At 45.0% G+C, this 22,741-nt stretch overlaps 1 protein-coding gene across 1 annotated transcript in view; it reads right to left on the bottom strand.

Annotated features, from left to right (window-relative positions):
* myo10 (myosin X) overlaps positions 1-22,741 on the bottom strand; it is a 106,448-nt gene that overhangs the window by 61,331 nt on the left and 22,376 nt on the right. Inside the window, exons 2-3 of the mRNA XM_076098006.1 lie at positions 14,173-14,271; positions 2,689-2,847 (exon numbers count right to left, since the gene is read on the bottom strand). Of these exons, the coding sequence (XP_075954121.1) occupies positions 2,689-2,847; positions 14,173-14,271 (258 nt within the window). The remainder of the gene's footprint in view (positions 1-2,688; positions 2,848-14,172; positions 14,272-22,741) is intronic.

Below are 22,741 nucleotides of genomic sequence, written 5' to 3'. Positions count from 1 at the left end.
AATAACTGGGTTTACTTTGGTCCAAACTGGAGACGACTTCTAGATAAATCCAGTAGTTTAGTGCTCATGGCCCGTCGGACGCTCTGTGTCTGGATTCTGTCACTTTGCTGCTCGCTCTACATTCTCCGCTGTCCTTGATGAAGAACGGACGTCCCGGCCAGATATCTGTCCTGACTTCTGACCACGAGTGTTGACTGTGAGACCTTCCAGAAAACCTTTATTTTAGCTTTCGTAAGAGAAGCACAAGGCTGGCTTTGTCGTGGGCTTGTTTAGTGCTGGGTCAGGTTTGTTTATCAGTGCATAAGCACATAATGCAGACAGTAATTGTGGAGAGCTGATTGTCCTACATGTTGCTTTGTTCCTTACGACGTACGGTAGACTTTCATAGGCTCCTGCACCGTGGCCGGGGTCAGCAGCAACAGAGCTGCTTTGTCTGCTCATCAGCTCGCGGTGTAAAGGACAGTGTGGAATACATTACTTTACATCCCATTACTTTGTTAGCACGTCTCTGAACATTACTACAATGCCTGGATCCACTGTTACTGCTGCTAAGACTTTATATTACTAGTGATGCCCCAACAAACACGCCCTGAACCTGAGAGAGGCTTGTTTGTGCTGAACCTAACCTTACCAACGCATTGTCACATCATAACACTGATTTATTTAAGTTTGGAAGGCACAGAGAGATGAAGTCTGACAGCTGCTTCAGATCAGAAGACATGGATGTGGACAAACAACGTATTTAGTTGTTTAATTTGGAGGATTTGTTGTGCTCGTTTGCAGTTTAGTCCAATTGCTGCCTTAACGACCAACATGTTTAAAATGAAAGGACGACCGGCTCGAGTCCCTAAACCCCGAGAATAAACTACTAACCCTAACCCTAACTCCACGAGAGGGCGGAGCTACAACCGAACACTGAATAAGACTTTTTCAAGCAACCAAACGTTACAATCAACTTTCATGAACTAAAAACACACTGAAAGGGTTAAAGCTAATTAAAACTAATTATTCGACATAAATAGCCCATGAGTCTGTCGTCCCATCAGTGGGTCTCTGGACACACAGAAGACTTTTACAACTTGGCAGTAAACTCCCTAAACACCTGGAAACACACTTTGATGTGTGAAAGATGCAGAGTTCCCTTTTCATTTGTTGTACGGACAAACATCTTCAACAACATGTTCCAGCTCGTTGGAGAGAGACACAGAGGCCAACAAAGCACAGCTCAAGTAGAAGGAACCAACGTGACCATGTGACCCACACGGCACAGAGACAAACAGCATCTTTTAGACTCACTGAGGTTTCGCTCCAAAGCTAACATGCTCTTAACTGTCCCGTCCCACAGCCTGGACGACACGGACGCTATCAGATCCGAGCCAGGACCCGCTGACTCACGCCAAGAACTCCCCGTGAGGCCACCGCTGGAATACCAGCATCTAAAAACAGCTTCAAACCAAATAGAACCCAAACTGGGATCATCCTCCCTCTCACTTGGCAACCTGTTGCTCTTGGCTGCCGAACAAGGAGCTCCGTTCAGCGCCGTCCGGGTTTAACAACCTGGAACCACCAGAAGGCAGAACATCCCTCTTGTTTGGGTTTTAACAGCTGTGCTTCTCATCACCTGGTCGATGCGGAAAACATCAGAAACAAGCCGCACTTCAACAACACTTCAAACATCCCATAAACACGGTGGAACAGTGAAAGTGTTTTGATTTGTTTGCTCTGATTAGAACAGATTCACGAGAACCGAGCGGACAGAAGTTGTTATATTTGCAGTCACAGAACAGTAATGCGTGATGTTCCACTATACTGTCTGTGTTTAGATGAAACCTGCACAAAGTAGCTACATGTGATGCTTTATAATAACACATCACAGACTGCAGCACTACTTAAGTGAAGGCTGAAACAAACGTTAAACCCCGCGTGGCAGAGAAGAGCAGCATCTAGAATGACTACTGGCAGAGTTCACGGCTCAACCACAAGAGCTCAGAATAAGATCTGATGTAACAGAATGAAACCGACTGTATTTTATTTTCTTATGTGGAGAAACAAGTGGTACTTTTAGTGAGAACTAAGGGATGAAAGGAACATTATAGAAGCTGAAGACACATTTCAAAGCAGGTCTGAAAACATCCAACAAGCCTGTGTGTAGAAAGAACAACAACATATCTTATTTTGAAATGTTTTGCAGAAAATGATCAGCTAAAAGGTTGTGAGGAAGGGTCTTCTGTACATTTTATTGTGAAAAACCCGCTGTCTGTACCCTCTCCTGTACTTTGTGTATTAAGCTCCACAGAGTTACACAAACCTTTCAATCAAGTTCACACGAGTTTCAAACCAGTGAACCTGGAGCTAAACCTTCACTGTAATCAATCAGAGACAGAAAGGAAAACTGTTTTCACATCATGTCCACAGAACATTCTCTCCAGCTCTTCTGCCGTCACCTCCTCTTATCTGCCTGCGTCTAGACGGTTATCTCTGCTGTTACGGAACGATTGAGCAACTTCACGGGACATTCCTCTGAGAAGAGGCAGTGTACGCCGGCAGCATGAACGCTGATGCTGCAGATAGAGACGTGAGATGCTCTCTCCGTGCTCACGTGTCTCAGATCTGATGTTTCCTCATCGGTATAAACAGGAAGTCATCATTTCCAGTGCTGATTTATGATGCAGAATGTATTGAACTCACATAGATGTGTCTCTGCTGGTAGCGCAGGAAGAGGTTGTGCATGATGGCGCCGTCATGAAGGTCCTCGAGGGCCGACATGTCCTCCACCCCTCTGATGCTGCTGTGGTGCATGGGCTGCACCTTCTGTCTGCTGAGAGCATTCTGCTTGTAGGTGTACACCTGGATCAGAGAGTGGGAAAATATGGAAATATGAATCACGTCAAAAAGAAAAATGACAATTCAAATGGGTCAAAACTGGAAAGAGGATGGTCGGAGTAACGCAAAGAGGGAAAGTTCTCTATGACTGGCGTTGCACCTCAACAGTAGTGGACTTCTACACTGTCTCACAACCCAGAGACAGAGACAGAGACAGTTCAGAGAGGAGACGTCCTGCCGAGAGTCATTTCCTGTATCTGGGTCACATGGGTTTCATCACTGCCCCGCCCCTTAGCGGCAGGTGTCTATTAACTCCAATGAGAGATGTGAACGTGACAGATTATGACCGATTCTTTCGCTCTTTAGTCACCAAAATGAATTTCAGACACAAATCTTCCACTGAGGAGACAGGAAGTGTAAACCATTTGAAACCATTGGCGGAGCTTGTGAGGTGTCATTTATTGACTGGGCTTTTTCAGGACGGGGTCTTAAAGAGACAATGTTTCAGACAGAGGGTGAACACGGGTATATTCAGACGGACAGAATTAGAAAAGTGTTGAGCATTAAAGCATTAAAGCGTGTATGTTCCAGTAGAAACCCAAAACACAAGAAGGAACCTGAAAATGAGCATCATAAGTCGCCTTATAAAACATTGGACCGTGTGAACTTCCTCTTTCCAGGTTTGGGTCGTTGGAGGCCAGAGGTGGACTCCAGGCTGTCAGGTCTCCACTACAGGTTGTACATCTCTATTTTTAGATGCAACCGTTTCTCTGTCTGGCTCGATGATGACCGAGTGAGTCGGTCCAGAACCAGAGAGAAAGACCAGACCTCCAGAACACAGCAGCTCTTCATGAATGAAACAAAGAGAACTCAAACATCCAGAAGCCCTGAAAGCTAAAAGAACCACTGGACTGGACTTCCCTCGGTTACCTCACTGACTGTCCCATCAGAGATGAACTATGAGTAGAGATCTCAAACGTTACAAAACATATTTCTGTGTTGCAGTAATAACGATGCATGATAGAAAACAGCTGGGAGAGGAACCTAAACCGAGACAGAACCCATGAGGACAGACAGCAATGTGACTTTATCTGATGTGCTGGATGTTAAACATGATTAAAACCAGCTAGTATTGTTGTTGCACATAGATCAGAAGATGGAACAGGAGTTCAGGTGTTTGTTTTCATCTTGCAGCAGACGATGTGATTTCCCTCTGGGTGGGTAAACGTTGACAGGAATCATAAACGTTCTGTTAACGTCAGCAGCCTCTCTGTTGGTCAAACGGTTTAACTGTGTGATTTACAGCAGGACTCATCCTGACCGACAGACTCTACCTCATGTTACTGGACGACTGGGACGAGTGAAGGAAAACTACAGAGACTCTCCATCACACACGCAATCCAGGAATGTAAGCTGAATATTAAATATTTTAAAAAGTCTAAGTTCACAGCGGTGAAAAAATGAATCTGTGCTTGAAATGAAGCTGCAGAAGAAGAACTCAAATGATTTACTTCAAACAAGCTCTTGGGTAGAGAGGGTTGTCCGCCAACTGAAAGGTCACCGGTTCGATCCTCGGCTGCACCGTGTCCTGTGTCGAAGTGTCCCTGAGCAAGACACTGAACCCCTAACTGCTCCCCGGGCGCCTGTCATTGGCAGCCCACTGCTCCCTATATACAGGGATGGGTCAAATGCAGAGAATAACTTCCCCACTGTGGGACTAATAAAGGAATGTTTCTTCTTTCTTCTTCTTCTTTCAGCATCCACAGTTTGACTAACAAAAAAACACCGTATATAGTCTGCAGTACCCAAAGTAAAAGTACACATTTGAAGAGGATTGAAGTACAATATCACCTCTTCAGTTTGGGGTGCTTTGATCATCCGATCATTTAAAGAAGGAAAGGAAGGAAAGGAAGGAAGGGGGAGAAAAATTAGGAAAAAGGCAATGACCAAGTGAAGGAGGAAGAAAGAAAGAAAGAAAGAAAGAAAGAAAGAAAGAAAGAAAGAAAGAAAGAAAGAAAGAAAGAAAGAAAGAAAGAAAGAAAGAAAGAAAGAAAGAAAGAAAGAAAGAAAGAAAGAAAGAAGAAGTCAGATAATTAAATTAGTTTAGAAGAAACAAGAAAACACGCAAGAACAGAGATGAAGTGAGGAATTAAGAAGGACAAATCTGTACAAAAGTTAAAAATAAAGAAAGGATGTGAGGAAAGGAACAACATGCAAGAAGCAACAAGAGGACAGAAAATGACTTTCGATAATATCTAGAAGTTATTGTGTCAATGAGCTAAAACTACTTGCTTAGGTTTAGGTTTAGGTTAAAATAACTATAACAAATAAGTCAACGCTGACTTCTGGTTTCACAGGAACATGAACAGCAGTCTGCTGGTTGAAGTCAGATGTTTGTAGACCCGTCTGTCCACCTAGACCTCCTCCCTACGAGGAGGTCCTTAGACCACGTCTCCTGTCCTGGCTCATGATTACGTGGATTACAAACGAACTGATTAAGTGGGATGTAAATGAATTATAGTGTTTTACTTTTTGTAGGTGTAGCGACGAACCGTGCTCGAGAACAGCCTCTCTTTGGTCGCGTTGGATACGACTTCCTGTTGCTGCTTGTGTGCTGGTTAGTAACCGTCAGTCTGCGGTGGACTGTCATCGGTGTCAGAGATCTTGATCTCAGTGAGACGACATGAAATACACAAACTACGATCCAACCATCAGACTAAAGGACGTCTCAGTAAGTCAGGACACAGGTACAGTGTACAGTAAAGTAATTGTATCCCGTGTGGGCAGTGACATCTCCCCTCCACACAGGTGACATGTGGCAGATAGAGATCTGGTGAATATGAGCTGGATGAGCGTATCGTCTGTGTGCGGGGACGAGGCCGTCCATCTGTGTCCCATCTACAACCCTCTGACCCTGATGAACACACATCATGTCCTCAGGAGGAAACGTTTCAGCCTTCAAGCTTCTGATACAAGGAGGAGTTCAAACTGTAGTCACAACACTTTACACAAGAGAGGACAGCTTATCTGAAGGATTGTGTCTAATGGGGACAGTCCAAATCCAGTCCAATATATTAGTGTTGTTAACTTATTTAGCAGTGAGCGCGAGGAACAAATATGGAGCGTGAAAATACTAAAATACTGAGGAAAAGCACTTTTAACGTTCAGACAAAGAGGCGATTCTTCTGCTCTCCACCGTGTCTCAGCATCAGACCACTACGGACCACAAGGCAGCGGAGTCCAGCGGAGGAGAGGACGAGCCGGCGAGGTTCACGAAGAGGACGTGTCAGCGCTCTGCTGGAGGTCTGCAGCCTGCATGCACAGATCACAGAGGTTCACCTGGAGGAGATCAGCAGGATTCGATTTCCTGAAGTGATGCTGAAGACGTCCTCGCTGTCCAACACACACAGGTCCGGCTTCTCTTAAGAGTCCATCATGTATTTCAGTTTCCAGCCTCATCAGACGATGAGAAGCATCGTCACAGGTGTGTTTACGTCGGAGATTCTCAGCCTCAACTAAACGGAGTTAAGATGATTTCTTTTAAATAGTATGAGGTCTGAAAGAAATAAACTCACTATTTATTTTAATCTACACAGGGAGCTCATGATTTCTGATCACCTTATATAAGATTATTTGTTGTATTTTCACTAATAAAAGATGTCTGTCTCTTCAGTCATGCAATTTAAGTATTTGTTTCTTGTGTGGGCAGAAGGTTGCCTTCTGGTTTCTCCTCGTTGTTCATTCAATGTGTTGATTTCTGCTCTTTACATACAAACGGTTCTTTCAAAATAACTCAGTGAGCTTGAGGACCAGATCCTGGTTTGGGTTAAAACAACTACAGAAGCATTGTTACTGAAGTACGCAAGTTACATGACAAAAACACACACACACACACACACACACTGAACCCTGGGGTTGTGTGAAGCTGGTCGTTGACCCGCTGTGACCGAGCGGCTCGGGGTGACTCTTCCTGAAGAAAGCTGCTCTCTGTCTGAGGAGTCAATGACATCTGACCCTGCACACAACACACACACACACACACACACACACACACACACACACACACACACACACACACACACACACACACACACACACACACACACACACACACACACACACACACACACACACACACACACACACACACACACACACACACACACACACAAACACACACACACACAGCCAAGTCTCCCCCTTCAGCATCCCTGCCAGGCCTCGTCTCTCACATTCCAGCTGCAGTGACGCTTCAGGGAAACTGAACGTCACAGAAACGTCTTTCAGAAGAACGAAACGCGCCCGAGTCTTCTCAGCGGCGCGTCATCAACGCTGCGTTCACAACCGGTGCGTTCTGACGGGTTTATCAGTCCTGATAATAAAAGCTGAGCTAAACTAAGCTGGAAAAAACAGTGTGCGGCTCCCTGTTTGTCATCACATCCAACAAATATACTTCCACTGTGACCTCGACCTGGACGGGACTTTAACTGCTTCTAGAAATGAGATCCACCGTTTAAAGACCAACGTGTTTACATTCTCTGAGAGGAAGACAGTTAAAGGGAGCTCACGGTCTTGTTAGACCAGTTCTATGTCAACACTGTCAACGTGTCCTTCAGTCCTGGAGAGGACAGCGATGTAGAGACTGTAAACACACCTTCACCTCTCTGCTGGAGCCTCATCACCATGTTCATCTCTTCCTGCTGCTCAGGGAGGCTAAACAAAGCTCTGAATTCATTCTCTTATTTAATAACTCATGGTCACACATTCATAATTCTGGTGAAATCAAATGAAATCATGCATGTTCACCAGAAACTCCTTCAGCTCAGACTCCAGATCCTCTCTAACAGAGACCGGTCCACCGTGGACAGACCCAGATCTGGCTTCACCTGCAGCCTTGGATCTCCCAGGACGTATTGCTGGACCTGCTGGAGGGAAGGGAGGCACGGGAGAACCAGGACTGAGAGGGGCAGACCGTCAGACCCTGCTGCAGTAAGATGAGAGGTTTTCTAAAGAGACTCTGGTGCTCAGAGACACTACGGCTTTCGTCGCCAAAATCCACACAAAATCAAAGTTCCTTGTAGTAGCGTTGACAAAGTGCTGAATAGGAAGCTAATAGAATATAGGAGGTGAGACAAGAACCCCGCCAAGCTGTGTGGTTGTAAACTCAACCACACATTTCTTTGCACGGGAGCGTCGTCATGTTGACAAACACAAACTGTTGCCACAAAGCTGAAAGTACACCGTCTAAAGTGTCATTGTATTTCCCTTCTTTAGGCCCAAACCACGATAAACAGCATGTGGACGCTCTCCGTCCCCCCCCCCCCCGTCCCCCCCCCTCTCTCTTTGTGACGGACAGCATACAGTCAGGCCTCTGCAGAGGACAGGTTGTCCTGGGCTTTGGCCTAATTAGGGTTCTAATAGGTCCAGTTGTCTGTGTGGAGCTGAGGAGGGTCCACGCCTCGAGAAACAAAGCCGTGAGCCCGGACGCTGAGCCTAGCGACAGATGCTAACGGGAGTAAATCCCTGTGAAACAAAGCCATTAGACAGCTTCACTGAGGAGCAGGAGGAGGTGCTGGAGTCACCGCTGCACCCCGGGGTCAACAGGATCTGTTCCTGGATCAGTCGGGATACACTTTGTTGTTCTTGCTTGAAGTGAATTCACATTCATGTTCAGGCAATTAGAGGACTCCTAACCGCAGCAGGGGTTTAACTAATATGGATTACTGGAGGCTGACACTGTCGTGGTCCATCGCTTGTATTTAATACTGAAATATTACTTTATATCAGCTGGCTGTGTGTTATAGTTGGGCAGGAAGTCCGGATTAAACATTCTTAACTTTCCAACAATTGTATTTTTCTTGGTTTCTTATTGAAATTCTGTTATTCCGTTTTTTCTTGAACATACAATGTTTTTATATTTTTTTCCTGTGATTCATTTGCACATTAATATCGTTTTTTAAATCATTTTTCTCTGTGAATATCTTGAGGTGAAAAAGCCACTTTTCTGAGCTTTTCCTCTGCAGGTAAAGGCTTCGACTGATACGGTTTTACTGAACGGGTTGAGTTTATATTTATGAGAAACAACAACACGGAGGCTCAACGTATTACATCATATGATACCTTATGAAAAGTTACTCTTCAAGTCCAGCAACACGTGTCGATTTCCACTCGTCACATGAATACAGTCTTTTCAAAATAAAGTTCCGTGTTCACAGGAAACAACTCGGTTATGTTTATGCAACATAAATACTTGCTACATGGTCGGGTTTAGGAAAAGATCGTGAAACTTTATTCCTCCTTTCAACCTCGACAAAGCGAGGACATATAATATCCTCTACAGGCTGGACTACCAGCAGGCTGGTCCCTCATCAGGACCATCATGGACTTAGATGTCCTGTGTTGTGCCTGTAAATATCAGCCTGTGTGTAAACTGTGAGCGTGTCGTCGGGGGGGTCGCAGGGTTCCTCTCGTCTTGCTCGGGTTTCAGTGTTGTGGACAGACTGCTCCTCCTCAACTGACTGCAGCACAATGCAGCAGCAGATGAATGGTGATTCAAAGAGCAGCTGCTGCTTTTGATGATGATGATGGAGGAGGATGGAGGGGCTCGAGGCGGGTGGAGGGGTTACCTGTTCAACTCTCTGACAGCGAGAGTGGGGGGGGCGGGGGGATCAGTTTTCCCTCCTAACTGCACATAATGAAGAGTTTCATTCCTTCTGCTCCGACAAATGGGAGTCAGAGCAGTTATTACGTGTTCCTGAGCTCGTGTTCTCAAAGAGTCCGTCTGGGCTTCATGTCTGAGGCTACGAGGGGGAACATTTAAAGATGCTCAATGCTAGTTCAAGCTACGCACACACATTCTCACGACATGCATTCATTCATTTAACGTGTATGTTTGCTTTTTTCTTCCTTATTTATCTTTGTGGATTACGTGACTTTTGTATTTGCTTGTAATGCTCATTGAGAGGAGATTCCTTCAAAAGAAACGTTCATCCTAACAGGAAGCAGAATGTGTTCGGTTCATTTCATGTCCTCTTATTAAAAAGAGACAAACGTGTCGGTGACGGGGACATTTGGGTCGGTTTGGTGGAGCCAGAAGTAGAATCAGAGCACCAGCAGAAGTGTTCATACTCATCCTCTGGGGAGCATCAGTGTTACATTACTGCCAAACAATACTCCATCAATACTCACAGAAATAAACACACTTCAACATAATAAACTCAACACACTCAGAGAGATATAGTATAAACTGTAAGCTCGAATCCAAACTACACACTCACGTTAATATATAAGCCAATACACACACACACACACACACACACATATAGAGTACCTGTACCTGCGCTCCTCAGGTACACACAAACTGAAGTGGGTGGGGTTTATAGTAGTGCGCTTCTCTGATTGGTCAGCACAGGCTTTCCCCACAAAGAGCAACATCTGCTCTGAAACAGGTGACGTCCGTCTCTGTTTACACACAACAGACGGCTGGCTGACACACACACACACACACACACACACACACACACACACACACACACACACACACACACACACACACACACACACACACACACACACACACACACACACACACACACACACACACACACACACACACACACACACACACACACACACACACACACACAATCAACATGACAGAGAGACAAAGACACTAATTTGTATCATGACTCTCCCAAAGTGAGCAGCTAGAGTACATTCATTCGTTGTCTGTTTAGGGGATCGAACCTGTGACCTTTCTCTCACAGGACGGTCCTGTTCTGTGAGGCTCATGTCGTCGGAGTAGAAATGATTTTGAGAAGCTAATGTTCATTTTATTTAATCTCTTTATTTCTCAACTCTGAGCAAATTTAAACCTTCTGGTTCATCTGAGAGAACAGCAACACAGAACACATCAGCATCAGTGCTGTTAGAGGTATTTAACCAAGGAGTCAACCACAGCAAGAGACTAAAGGGAGGAGAGAGGAGGAGACAGGAGAGGAGAGGAGACAGGAGAGGAGAGGAGACAGGAGAGGAGGAGAGGAGAGGAGAAGAGAGGAGAGGAAACATGGAAGGAGAGGAGAAAGGAGAGATGAGGAGAAAGGAGAGAGGGGAGAGGAGACGAGACGAGCGATTGAAACAAAAAAGAAGAAAAACACGAAATTAGAAGAAAATAAAGAAACAACGACAATAGAGACAAAATGAGATTAGAGACTTGAAAGACAAACAACAGATTAAAAGCTCACAATAACGAGAGATAAGAGACACAAAGAGAAGATGAGACAGAAAGATAAACAAGGAGACACAATGAAAAGAAGGAGACTAAGGAGAGACAGAAAGGAGTCAAAAAGAAACAAGACACAAGAGGAGCAACAAACAGAAAGAAGAGACGAGGAAAATGATTTAACAAGGAGACAAAAAGAAGAAAGGGGACCACAAGAGACAAAAGGACAAGAAACAAGAAGAGAAGACAGGAGACAAGAGGAGTAAATGATTAAAGAAGACAACAGACGTGTCTGCACTCTTCTGGTACACTGATGCGTGGAGCTAAAATGCTCCCGATAACCTCGGGATGGGTTAAATGCAGAAGTCAAATTCCGTGTATGTGTATATGTAATTATATGACAACTCTAACACATGTCTAATGCTAACATCAGCATGCTAACATGCTCACAATCACAAGGTTGACATGTTTAGCAAATATAATGTTTAGCAGCATCTCAGTTTAGCGTGTTAGCATGCTAACATTTAGCTTATTAGCTGTAAACACAAAGTACAGCTGAGCTGATGGGAATGTGATGAAACAAGGAAGTGGATTAATCACATGTTTTATTTGACGATAGAGCAACACAGTTACTGAATCTCCAAAGTGAACACGAATGAATGTCTGAACCTAATCTCACGGCGGTCCGTCCGTACGTTTCTAACCAGCTGAGCGCTGCGAGGGAAAGATGTGAATTTTGGATTTTTAAACAACGGAAATTAAAACTAAACAAAAATGAAAAAACGCTACAAAATAATTACTATGTTATGTTTACGCCACAAAAGTACTCGACTTCCGCGCACACATTTAAAACTCATCTATGATCAAACTCATCGCCGACACACGTTTTCCTCCTGCAGAGTCTCCGTCAGAGAGCTGGATTCAGGACATGAATGTTTTAATCCACCAGTAAACCTGCAGCACAATAGCGCTGACTCAACATAACTCAACCCGCTCAGCGCTCTCACGCACAGAGTCTTCTGGTGGCGACCCTCTGCTGCACACAACGTCTTTGTTAGAGCCGTCAGCACACGAGGGTCGTGTGTTCTAATAAAGATCGAGACCTTTTCTTGGCGCTAAAACAGTAATGGATCCAAATCTACCGATGTGGTTTGATGAATTACTTTTACTTCATTAACGACACATCTCTAGTTATTTTAACTCAAACACGACCTCTTCCTAAACCTAACTACGTAAGTTGCTTAAACCGAAGTGAACTGTTTCCTTTGAAGACAGAGGTTTATTCTGAAGAGGTTATTCATGTCAGGAGAGTAAAGGGACTCGAGCTGCTGGACGTTTGTAGGAACACGTTGTCCTGTCTCTGTGTCTCTGTCGTTGCTGTTCGTCATCAATGTTTTCTAGCAGCAAAGCAGTGGGACGCGTTTATTGTAAAGCAGCTGAATATTAGTGCAACACCATATATTTATCACCTAGATTAGCAGCGTAGTGCTGCCGTCAAATAAAAACGTCCATCCAAAGTGTTGAAGGAGTCGTAAAGCAGCTGATGGCAGAGCTGTGTTGGTTGGTAGTGTGTGTGTGTGTGTGTGTGTGTCTGCGCGCGTCATATAAACAGCTCTGTCTGTCTCCTACGTGATTTCTTTAATGTTTGGAGTCAAAGCAGAGGTTCAAAGGTTCCCGCTGCGTGAAGTCACACACTTCATGACGCTTTACAGTCAAACCTGTGCAGTTCAACACCTCACAGAGGGAAAGTCACGGCTACCTACAACTACATGATTTAGATAGATAGATAGATATGTACTTTATTCATCCCCAGGGGGAAATTTGATGTCGTGTATAAATATATAACCTGTAAAACGGCTCGACAGCTTGATTCATGTTAATTCTTCGTAACCCAACACATCCCTGTGACCCGTGCTCCACGCGCCCCTCACCTCGTCTGATCCATTGTTCTGACAACACGTGGATCAAAGAGGTTCATGCAGAAGAACCATGCGGGGTTCAGGGGGTTTACAGCATATTGAGCTGATCCCACATCATGAGCGGACCTCGTTAAGTCTCTGCTCTCGCTGAGGTTTACGAGTGCGTCAGCGGAACAAGAGGTCTGCTGTCTCTGGTCAGCTGAGGAACACTACTACAAGTGATTTGATCACATTTCATCTGTGAAGCTCTGTGAATGTTACGCAAAGTAGACCAATAATGAAATAAAGAGCAACCACATGGTTTAGCACATGACGAGACCAAAAACCACCAGAATCACTGTGTTCTTTGTAATGTTTGTTCTGTGTTCTGTGACGGGCTGTTTCTCTACTTTTGTGAGTTTTGACTAAACTGAAACATATAAAGTCAGGCTGCTGTTTTCATTCCCTCACTTCACGTCTCTTCTTCGGCTACGTCCACACGGATGTGTTTCTGTTTTAAAACGCAGAACTTCTGCTACGTTCACGCCTAGCTTTCACACTACGTTGGCGTTTTCAAACCGCTAAAACGGGTCCATTTACTAAACGCTGCAGGCGTCGATTTAGTTTGAAAGCTCCGGGGTTGTGTTTTAGTCTAGATGGGCGGAGTCAGAGACTAATGAAAACACCTAATGTTTGGAATCGGAGAAAACGCAAACACCCACGTTCTCCTCCTGATTGGATCTTTCCTGATTCGTCCTGCCCCCGTCACGTGACCATTATTCATTATATTCTGCTTCTTATGAAGCCACTACTGCCTACATGCATGAGTCCAACCGCGTTATCTGCTTCATGTTTACATCGGCACACACATGCCCGGTGTACGTAAAAGGTCATGTGATATGCGTTTCCAGGCTTGTTGGTATGGAAGGAGATTATTCTTGAAACAGTGCGATACGTTTTAGTGTTGATGTAGCCTTAAACAGGTGGGGAGGTCACATCACTGGTGTTTAAACATCAGCTACAAGATGAGACCTGATCTTCAGGTACTTTGTGGGAGACAGGAAGTACAGTACGGCCCAGGAGCTAAATCTGCACCTGAGATCCTGAAGTCAAAATGCATGAAAAGTTTGTATAAAAACGTGCTTAGAAAAGGATGAAAGGTGCTGAAAGAGGACAGGAGGGCAGTTTTAAAAGACGTATGTGTGTGTGCTGTCAGAGGGAGGATCTCACCTGGCCGTAGTCTGTGGCGAAGGCCACCACACCTCCAGAGCACGAGGACACGGTGCTGGGAAGGTACTGCTCGTCCTCCCGTAACCACACCCGGTCACCCTGCAGGAGAACAACCAGGAGTTTTACTCATCAGCTGCTGGAGTTACTGTTTACAGAGGAATACACATCCAATAACACCGGCTACAGCAAAGAGAAGCTAGGGGACATGTTACGAGGACATAACGGATGTACTCTTTAGTAAGTTGACTTCCATTTATGTTGATTTCTTTTGGCTGGACTGTGCTTCATGAACCTTTTATTTGTTAGTCCTGGGAGAGAAGGGAGAATATTTAGTTTAAGACCGAGCGATTAATTAATGGAATGACATGTTTGACCGCTGCAGTTGTATCTTTGGTGTCGTATAAACACATGAGGGTTGACACGAAAATAAGGAAATCAATCAATCTCTCGATTATCCAAGTTGGGCAAAATGTTTCAAAACCGTTTTGAAAGAAAACAAAGTCTCAAGTCCACAAACCAACGGGGTGACGTCACGGTGACCACGTCCACTTCTCACACACAGTCCGTGATTGTTACCGTGACATTGACTTTTCTCTGACCAATCAGAGCCCCTCGGCTGTGGAGAAAGCGTGGGGAACCCTGTGGTGTCTGGTTTCAGAGACCTGTACCCAGGTGGCCAGTAAACCTGCATGTTTATTGGAGTCACACAACACTTTCATACCTGTTGACCTGCTGAGTTTACTGCTCCTGGTTGCTACAGCACTTCCTTCCAGCCAACAGCTGGATATTTCATCACCCCCCCCCTCCCCCACACACACACACTCTGCTGTGTTTGTGGAGAATTAGCAGAGAATTTGTGGAATTCAGGATGAAAGTCTGAAGTCTTAAGTGTGTGTTTGGAGGTTTGTATCTGTCTTTTTTAAATTGTTTGGCTTTGGATGTGAACACAGTACCAAAAGTAGTGTCAGTGTAGTTTGTTACAGCACATGACCCCCCCACCCAGTTTGTTTCATGACTGTTGAAGAACACATTTGTTCGGTGGAAAATTCAGACGAGAAGCTCTGCAAAGCTGCGCTTGTTGAAATATGACAGAGCTGAAGGGACGAGAGGCCCCTCGAGGTGGATCCCCTCTTAATCGCATCGCCACATGTGTCGCTGTTCGTTAGCACGACGAGCTAACGCTAACGGGGAAAAAAAACAAACACTGCACTTTTTTCTGAGCCGGTGGCGTATGAACGACCTCTGACCCACAAGCCCTCGCTCTGACAGAGTCGTCCTGGTGTGGCGGGGAGGGGGGGGGGGGGGGGGGGGGGGCACCTGGCTGGGAAAAAGTGAGCGCATGAATGGATGGAGATTAAAACAGACACACAGACACACACACACACAGACACACACACACACACAGACACACAAGGTAAAGCTCAGGTCTGCAGTGTCAGCAGTGGATCAGAGGCGAGCTGTGTGTTGTTTCAAACCCTCAACCGTCCTCTGAGAGAGAGAAGGCCTGATTCAAAAGTGAGACGATAGAAAGTAAAGAAAGACGAGCCTTTTTGTGCAAATTCTAAAGTTAAACTAAATCTTGCAGAAGCACAAAATAAATCTGCAATTGTACGTGAAACTCTTATTTTATTTTTGTTGCTATGTTGGTGTTTTCTGCACTTCCTTAAGACGTTGTGTCTTTTTTTGACAGTTGGTGGAGACAGGTCCACCATAAAGCTTCTCCCAGTTTGTTTGAGAAAAAACAAAAGTTTTGAGCCGTTTAAAAAAAAAGAAAATGAACTACACATTAGTGAGGAGTTTTCTTAAAGATGTACAACTTTAGTGGGAACCAATGGGCTTTGAGCTGAGCGCCTCAGACAGGAAGTCATAAAGCATTTAGAGATGAACTAACACGTTGTATGTTTTGGTCTTTTTTACTGGTTACAATTTAGAGGAGAAGTCCCGCCCACTCCGGCCTTCATTTGGAAAAAAATATGTACGGCCGTCGATGGCGAAAGACAATTATTCAAAAGGTAATTTTGCACATCGAGAATGTCCCAGCATGTAAATGATTTGTAGAAGTACCATATTGTTTTGTGTGAAACCGCTCAGTGAACTACGTCTCTCGTGTACTTCAGTTTTATGACATAATGCGACTTTCTTGACGTGCAGAATTATATTTTAAATTGACAGACATCATGTTTGCAGAATTCAAATGGGATCAAATAAGTATTTGTCTCCCAACATTGATTATCGTACATATTTTAAAGAAATAAGGTCGCATGGTGGTTTAACCGGAAGGGGAGGGGCTTCACCTAAGCCGAACCCTTACCATTTAAATAAAGTTCTTATATAAAATCACTCATAGATCATTTGAAGCAAAACACAAAGAAACACAAACAGAAAACGTCATGATGATGTAGACAGCGGCTACAAAGAGGAACCGAACAAAGGAAGATGTTCCATTGTAACGTGCACAAAGAGGAGGCGTGTGCTGTTCACCAGCCGGGCCCATATGGACATTCCTCGTGTGCACCACCGCAGGAATCTGATGCTCCAATCAGGTTTGGGTGCAGACAGAAAGAGAGGGGGGTCTCCCTCCTCCCACCAGCACACTTTTCAAGGCTCCTTCACCACCAAAGACCCCCAACACACACACAAACACACACTCTAGCACACACATCCGTGTTCTTTGTGGGCAGCGTGTGCCACCGCCCTCTCTCCGACAGTGGCACACCATCCTATTGTGCCCCCCCCCCCTCCTTTAATCCACTCCTTCTCCCCTCCCTCCCTCCTCCCCCCCCCCCCCCCCCCTCCCGTCTTCACACACACATCCACACACTTTGACCCACAGAGCTGCTGGCCCGTTTCTAAACTAGGGCTCCGTGCCAAAGGCCCGTGCTTCACCTCGGCTCCCTCATTCATCACCACTGATTGCCTGAACTCTGAACATCAAAGATCTCGTTTGTACTTTCCGATGGACCAAAGAAAACGAGGAGCTGAGGTGCATTTCTCTGTTCATGGTTAAAGAACTCAGTGGAAAACTACAAAGCATTCAGAGAACTCATACCTCCACCGAGGCTGCACGACGCTCTACCGACAGAAAATGACCTTAAAAACCTCACATGTGACATAACACAGCCAAGTCAATGGCAGACATTAGTTTTGGGAAAAAACCTAAATTCTGGGAATATTAGAAAGAATATTATAATTTGTATCAGGGTGGATTGTGCAGTATTTTAAATCGTGTCAAATCTTACAGCTACTCAAACTCATGTTGCTGCAGCACCGAGGATATGTAAAATGTTCATACTTCTAAATATGTAATGTGTTTGCAAACGATGTAAACTACCATCAATTACACTGAGTCTGGGTCGAGTCAATACAAAAATTGCGGTTGTTATTGACAGTAGCTTGGCTATTAAAAACGGAGGGTTCATGCAGGATGTCCATGTAACGATGATTCTCTTTGACCAATCAGTGGGCTGCAATGTTTTAACTCCACCTTCACGTGCCGGCTCAGCTCCCTTGGAACCTGGACCGAGGTGGTACCAGTTTGCATTTGCAACATTTGTAACAATCGCAACATTCGTGAAATTCGCTACATTCACAATACGGTAAGATTAGAAAGTGGCCTATAGACAAACGAGACAAGATGAATTGAACGAACGGGGTTGAAGCTGCTCATTTTCACAATATCTATGTTGTTGGAGAGAGAGAGAGTCAGAAGCAGTTGTGTGAAGAATGAAAGCTTGAGAGTCTTATAAGTTCGTCTTTCACTGCGTAGAGGGGACGGGATTGTTTGATTGTCTATTTAGAAAGTTGTCGGACGCTGGACCCCCGTGATCTGACGTCAGAAAGATGGTTTCAGACGCGGTTAAGTGAGTCTAACCAGCCCTCCATCAGAAGCATACGGAGGCTGTGAAGACTCCTCCCGTCTTACTTCTTGTTATTCAGACAAACATCCACGACAGTTGGTCTTTAGACCGTCGAATGTTATGGATGTTTGACATTCCCCAATGTTGACTTTCACTGCGCCGAAAAAGGCTCCACACATAAATACCATGACATTCTAGAAACTTCATGAAGCGGCAGTAATCACATAGATCACTTTTCATAGACTCGAGACGTCACCAAACGCCCTCAACACAAAACCGACAACTTTTAAATAAAGAGGGAAAAATAATCCACAACCGCTGTGATGTGGATTTTCTAAAAGCAGCGCATGAAAGGAAGCCGGGCCTCAGCCGAGCTAATGTCAACACACGGGCGGGGAGGCGCTGAAGAGTCTCGGCTGGGACTGGGAGCTGTGGATCAAGGACCCAGCTGCTGCACCGGTCAGTTCTCTGAGCCTCAGTAAACTATCTCACCGAGTCAGAGGTGCCCGAGTGTGACCTGTATCTACAGGCCGGATTATTAAAGTGGAAGAGAAGCTGTTGGAGCATTTCAAATTCAGCACCTCACCATATGAAAAGCAATGTCTCCTGAAGTCTAAACAGATAACTGTGTCATCTAACATGTTGGGATTTAGTGAGGACAAGTCTTGGCTTTATAGTGTTTTGGTTTCTCCGATATGTCAGCGAGCAGATATGATGTTCTCGAAAATATTGTGACAAGGAGTAGATGTTGATAGGACAGTCTGCACCGGCACTGAGACCCTGTGAAGATAAAGTCAAAGTCGTCCAGAGCTGCAGTCTGCATCAACTGGTGGATTCTGGGATCCACGTAAAACACTTTCAAAAGCAGTTGTTGCAGCGATACTGTTAAAATGTCATGCTGGTTGACTTTAAACTTGCTGTTTACCATCTATAAATTGTGGTTTAAGTACTTTCAGATCCTTAACAGTTCGAGGTGCAAAGGATCATTAAACTCATGATTTGGATCGTATCACGGTTCTGTTTCACGGATCAAATCAGCCGGAAAAAAGGAGCAAACATAACTTATAGTGATGCCACAATCATGTTTTTTTGCTGACGACACAGATTGCCAATGAGTCATATCAGCCGATACAGATTGTTGATTTGTCGTTTTGTTTTGTTAAAGCAGGATTCAAGGCTCCAGACATGTTGTTTTCATCACCGTCCCAATAAAATAACTTCAACTGAAGTCAGTGTAAACCTGTTATCTTTCTGTTCTTGTCATTTATAGTGGCTATTTGCATAAAAACACATAATTCAAATGATTAGGGAAAAAAGATTGTTGAAATCTTGTCATTAATAGTTTTCATTATGTTTTATAAGCTGCTTATAGTAATTGTTAGGAAGTTGCCGTGAAAACATCTCATTAAAACAACCGTTGAACACGTCCTGATAACGTTACAACACGCCTTCACCCAACTCTCATTTGTATTGAATGGACCTTGAACGCATCATAATGTAACGGAATGGAACCTCCTCAGCCGTTAGCTCCGGTGCTGCTAACGTTAACGAGCTCCTGATGTGTTGTTCACAATGTAGCATTTTCAGGAATTGCAGACTAGAAAGCATCAATGCTGTGATGGTTAAACGGTGGAATTAATCCACAGTCCACATGCATGCACAGTCATGGGGGGGGGGGGTCCGTGCGATGGCCCGTAACACCACTAGCAAGAGTTGGAGCCCATCCAGCGCTGTATAACGTCTTTGTTCATCAAGTCAGCCACATGTGTGGTCAAGTGTCCAGGGAGACGCCTCTCTCTGGCCTTTATCTCAATCCTGACACCTCCTGCCGGCCAGAAACCCAAACACCGACACCGACCTCCCGCCCTGAAAGCTCTGGGGGTAAAACCGAGGCAGTGACCCTTCTCCTGCTTGTGTTTTCCCTCCGTAACCTCGACATGTGTGGCTAATGCTCTCTCTGCGGGACCCTGGAGGGGAGGAGAGGGGGGGATCTGCGGTGGTGGGAGAGCGTTCGTACGCCGTCGGGGTTGGAAATGAGCAGCTGTCTCGTCTGAGAGATTCCTCTTCCTCTCCCGTAACAAACAGAGTCCTGTGTTCGACCACAGCCATCCTCTGTATCAGAGCCTTTAGCGGGAGAGCCTGGCGGCCCCCGCCTCTCGCTAAAAACTGTGACTCAACACAACTGCCGGCATGTTCTCGGAGAGATGATGCATTGCTGCTCTTGCAAACAGCTGCCACTGTTTGCTGCAGTCTGTGTTTATTCCTCAGACGTGAGGACAGCGAGCAGAAGCTTACAGAGAAACCACGCGGAATACTTCGAGGCGATAAACGAGGCGGGCAGAAGTCCAGTTGTTTTCCAACGAGTGTGTGAACACCATGCCGCCTCTGCTGAACTCTGCCCCCGTCTACGCCAGCCGTGCAGCCAAAGCAGCACATCAGCAACAAGCAGACCTCCGTCAGTGTCTACAGCGCTGCTGTTCAGTCACTGTTCTGCTCCAGAGAAGCTCTTCACACATCTCAGAATAGACTTGAGGTGACTTTGAGTTGCGCTACGAGCAACAATTGCAAGACACCCTAAGCTGCTACTTGAGTTGTTTGCTCTACAGATCTCTTCTTCTGCTGTAGAGCCTGAAACACCAAATCAGTTGGTTTCAAACGTCTGGTCAGATTTGTTGTCCGATTCACTTCTTCTTCGATCAACTAGTTCCTGGTTCAAAACTGGTTTTGGAACTGAATATTGCCCAGCTGTTAGACAACATTTAACATTTGAGAACTGCTTTTGTTAAATGAAAAACAAGGTTCAGCATCAGTACTATCCAGCCAGCTGTCACTCTACCATGTAATGTAACAATAGATGCTATCAGATTGTGTAAAGTCTCCACCAATCACGTCTTCTGTGGGTTAAAGCCCCCCCCCCCTGCAGAAACACTTTTAAAATCACCAGTTTCAAAGGTGAACAACGGATCAGAGGCGGCGCGTCACGCACCGTTTATCTCATGTCTGGGGGGGGGGGGGCTTATGCACCCGTTTTTTTGATCTCCACTGTTTGAGTGCAGGTGTGCTCGGTGTTCCTCTTTGACCCACGAGTCCTTGAAACCTCTTCAAAGAACATTCAGCTATCAAAGAGGAATCATTCAGTCTTCATTGCTGGAAAAAAACGTTGTCTGAGAGTCATTCACCGTCCAGCCACTGACACCGACACTGTACTACGTACAGTGATATACTTAATATCACAGTCAGCTCTAAATGCCAATAAAAAGGCCGCTCATTGAGCCTCTACTATGACCAGAGCAGCAGACGCCTTTATCCCGCTCTCTGTCCTGCAGGAACTGATGCATTCCCATCGTTGGAGTCCCACTAATAGTGGAGCGTAATGGCAGCAGCGTGTCGCAGACGGCAGCATCGGGCCTTTGTTGGGCTTTGCCGTTGGGCGATAAGCACGGCACGGCTGATTGGACGGATCAATTATTAACTTTTAGAGGGAGCAGCTTTTTATGACTGAGCTTAGAGTGATCAACCGTCATTCCTCACGTTTACCATTTGACTTTTCTTTTTTTATTTGACAGACAAACACAGATTTCAAAATAAAGCTGCAGATGAAGGACTCTGATAGTGGGGATTCTTTAAGGTTTTTCTTTTTTAAAAGCACATTTTTGATATTTGTCTGAAGGCTTTCCTCTTTGACATGACGATGACAGTAGAAGTTTTACCCTCTAAAGGAAACGTTTGGCTTTAAAATCACCTCTGTTTTGCCTTTCACATGTTTCAGCTGCTGCAGGACAAATCTTACATCCAATAGTTAAAAAAGAATTTGAAGGAAAACAAAGTATTCAGCGTGCTCCCCTGTGATGACAGTGAGTGACAGCACAATAGAGACAATGCACACACAGCAGTGTTTAGTGGGAATCTGCTGTCTGGGAAACGCAGACAGGACGACGTCTACGAGTGCAAACTGACCTTGAGCCTTTGCAAGCATGCGGCACGGACCAATCAAGTCGCAGAGCCTTTGTGGAGAACCAATCAACACGAGTTCAGCAGCAGAGGTTATTCAGGTTTGAATGACTGGACACATGGAGTGAGAGCAGGGGATTGTGGGAACTGATTAGGTTGCCGTATTGACTTTTGGAAAAGTCTGGGAAAGCCTCACAATGACACACACACGCACACACACACACACACACACACACACAATCATGCATGAATAAACTGTGGTACACAAACACACACTGACAAGAGCACACACACGTCAGTGTGAAACCATTTACCTGCAAATAAAGATGCACATATTTCTCACTCACACTGTATCGACAGAGTCAAACAGACTCAGGACTTTCACCCAGGAGACCGATGTTTGTGTCCTGTGTGAAACCAAACGTACATATTTACTTTACGCTTGCTATGTAATGTTATGTAAGACATTCTGCTAAGGGCCGTTGTTATTGATTTACACCAGTTGATATCATATTATTTTAACACAAACTATGATGGTTTTTCTAATTAACCATGTAGTTTTTTGGACTAAACCTCACCAACGTTAACCACGCTGCGTTGTGTGTTTCTGCAAGTGTGATACAAGGCTGACAAATGAAATGAAATATATTTATGAAATGTATTTTTGGCTCAGAAACGACAACATTCAACGTTTCTTGTGGTCTGTACACAATGTCTTGGCTGTCAAGTGTAGTCCTGATGTTTTGAACCAACTAACTGAC

Source organism: Anarhichas minor, unplaced genomic scaffold (genome assembly GCF_050575085.1).
Source record: "Anarhichas minor isolate MPS153535 unplaced genomic scaffold, ASM5057508v1 ptg000024l, whole genome shotgun sequence".
Classification (NCBI taxonomy): Eukaryota; Metazoa; Chordata; class Actinopteri; order Perciformes; family Anarhichadidae; genus Anarhichas; species Anarhichas minor.
The sequence above is the reverse complement of the archived record's forward strand: the minus strand, read 5'-3'. Positions and strand labels throughout refer to the sequence as shown.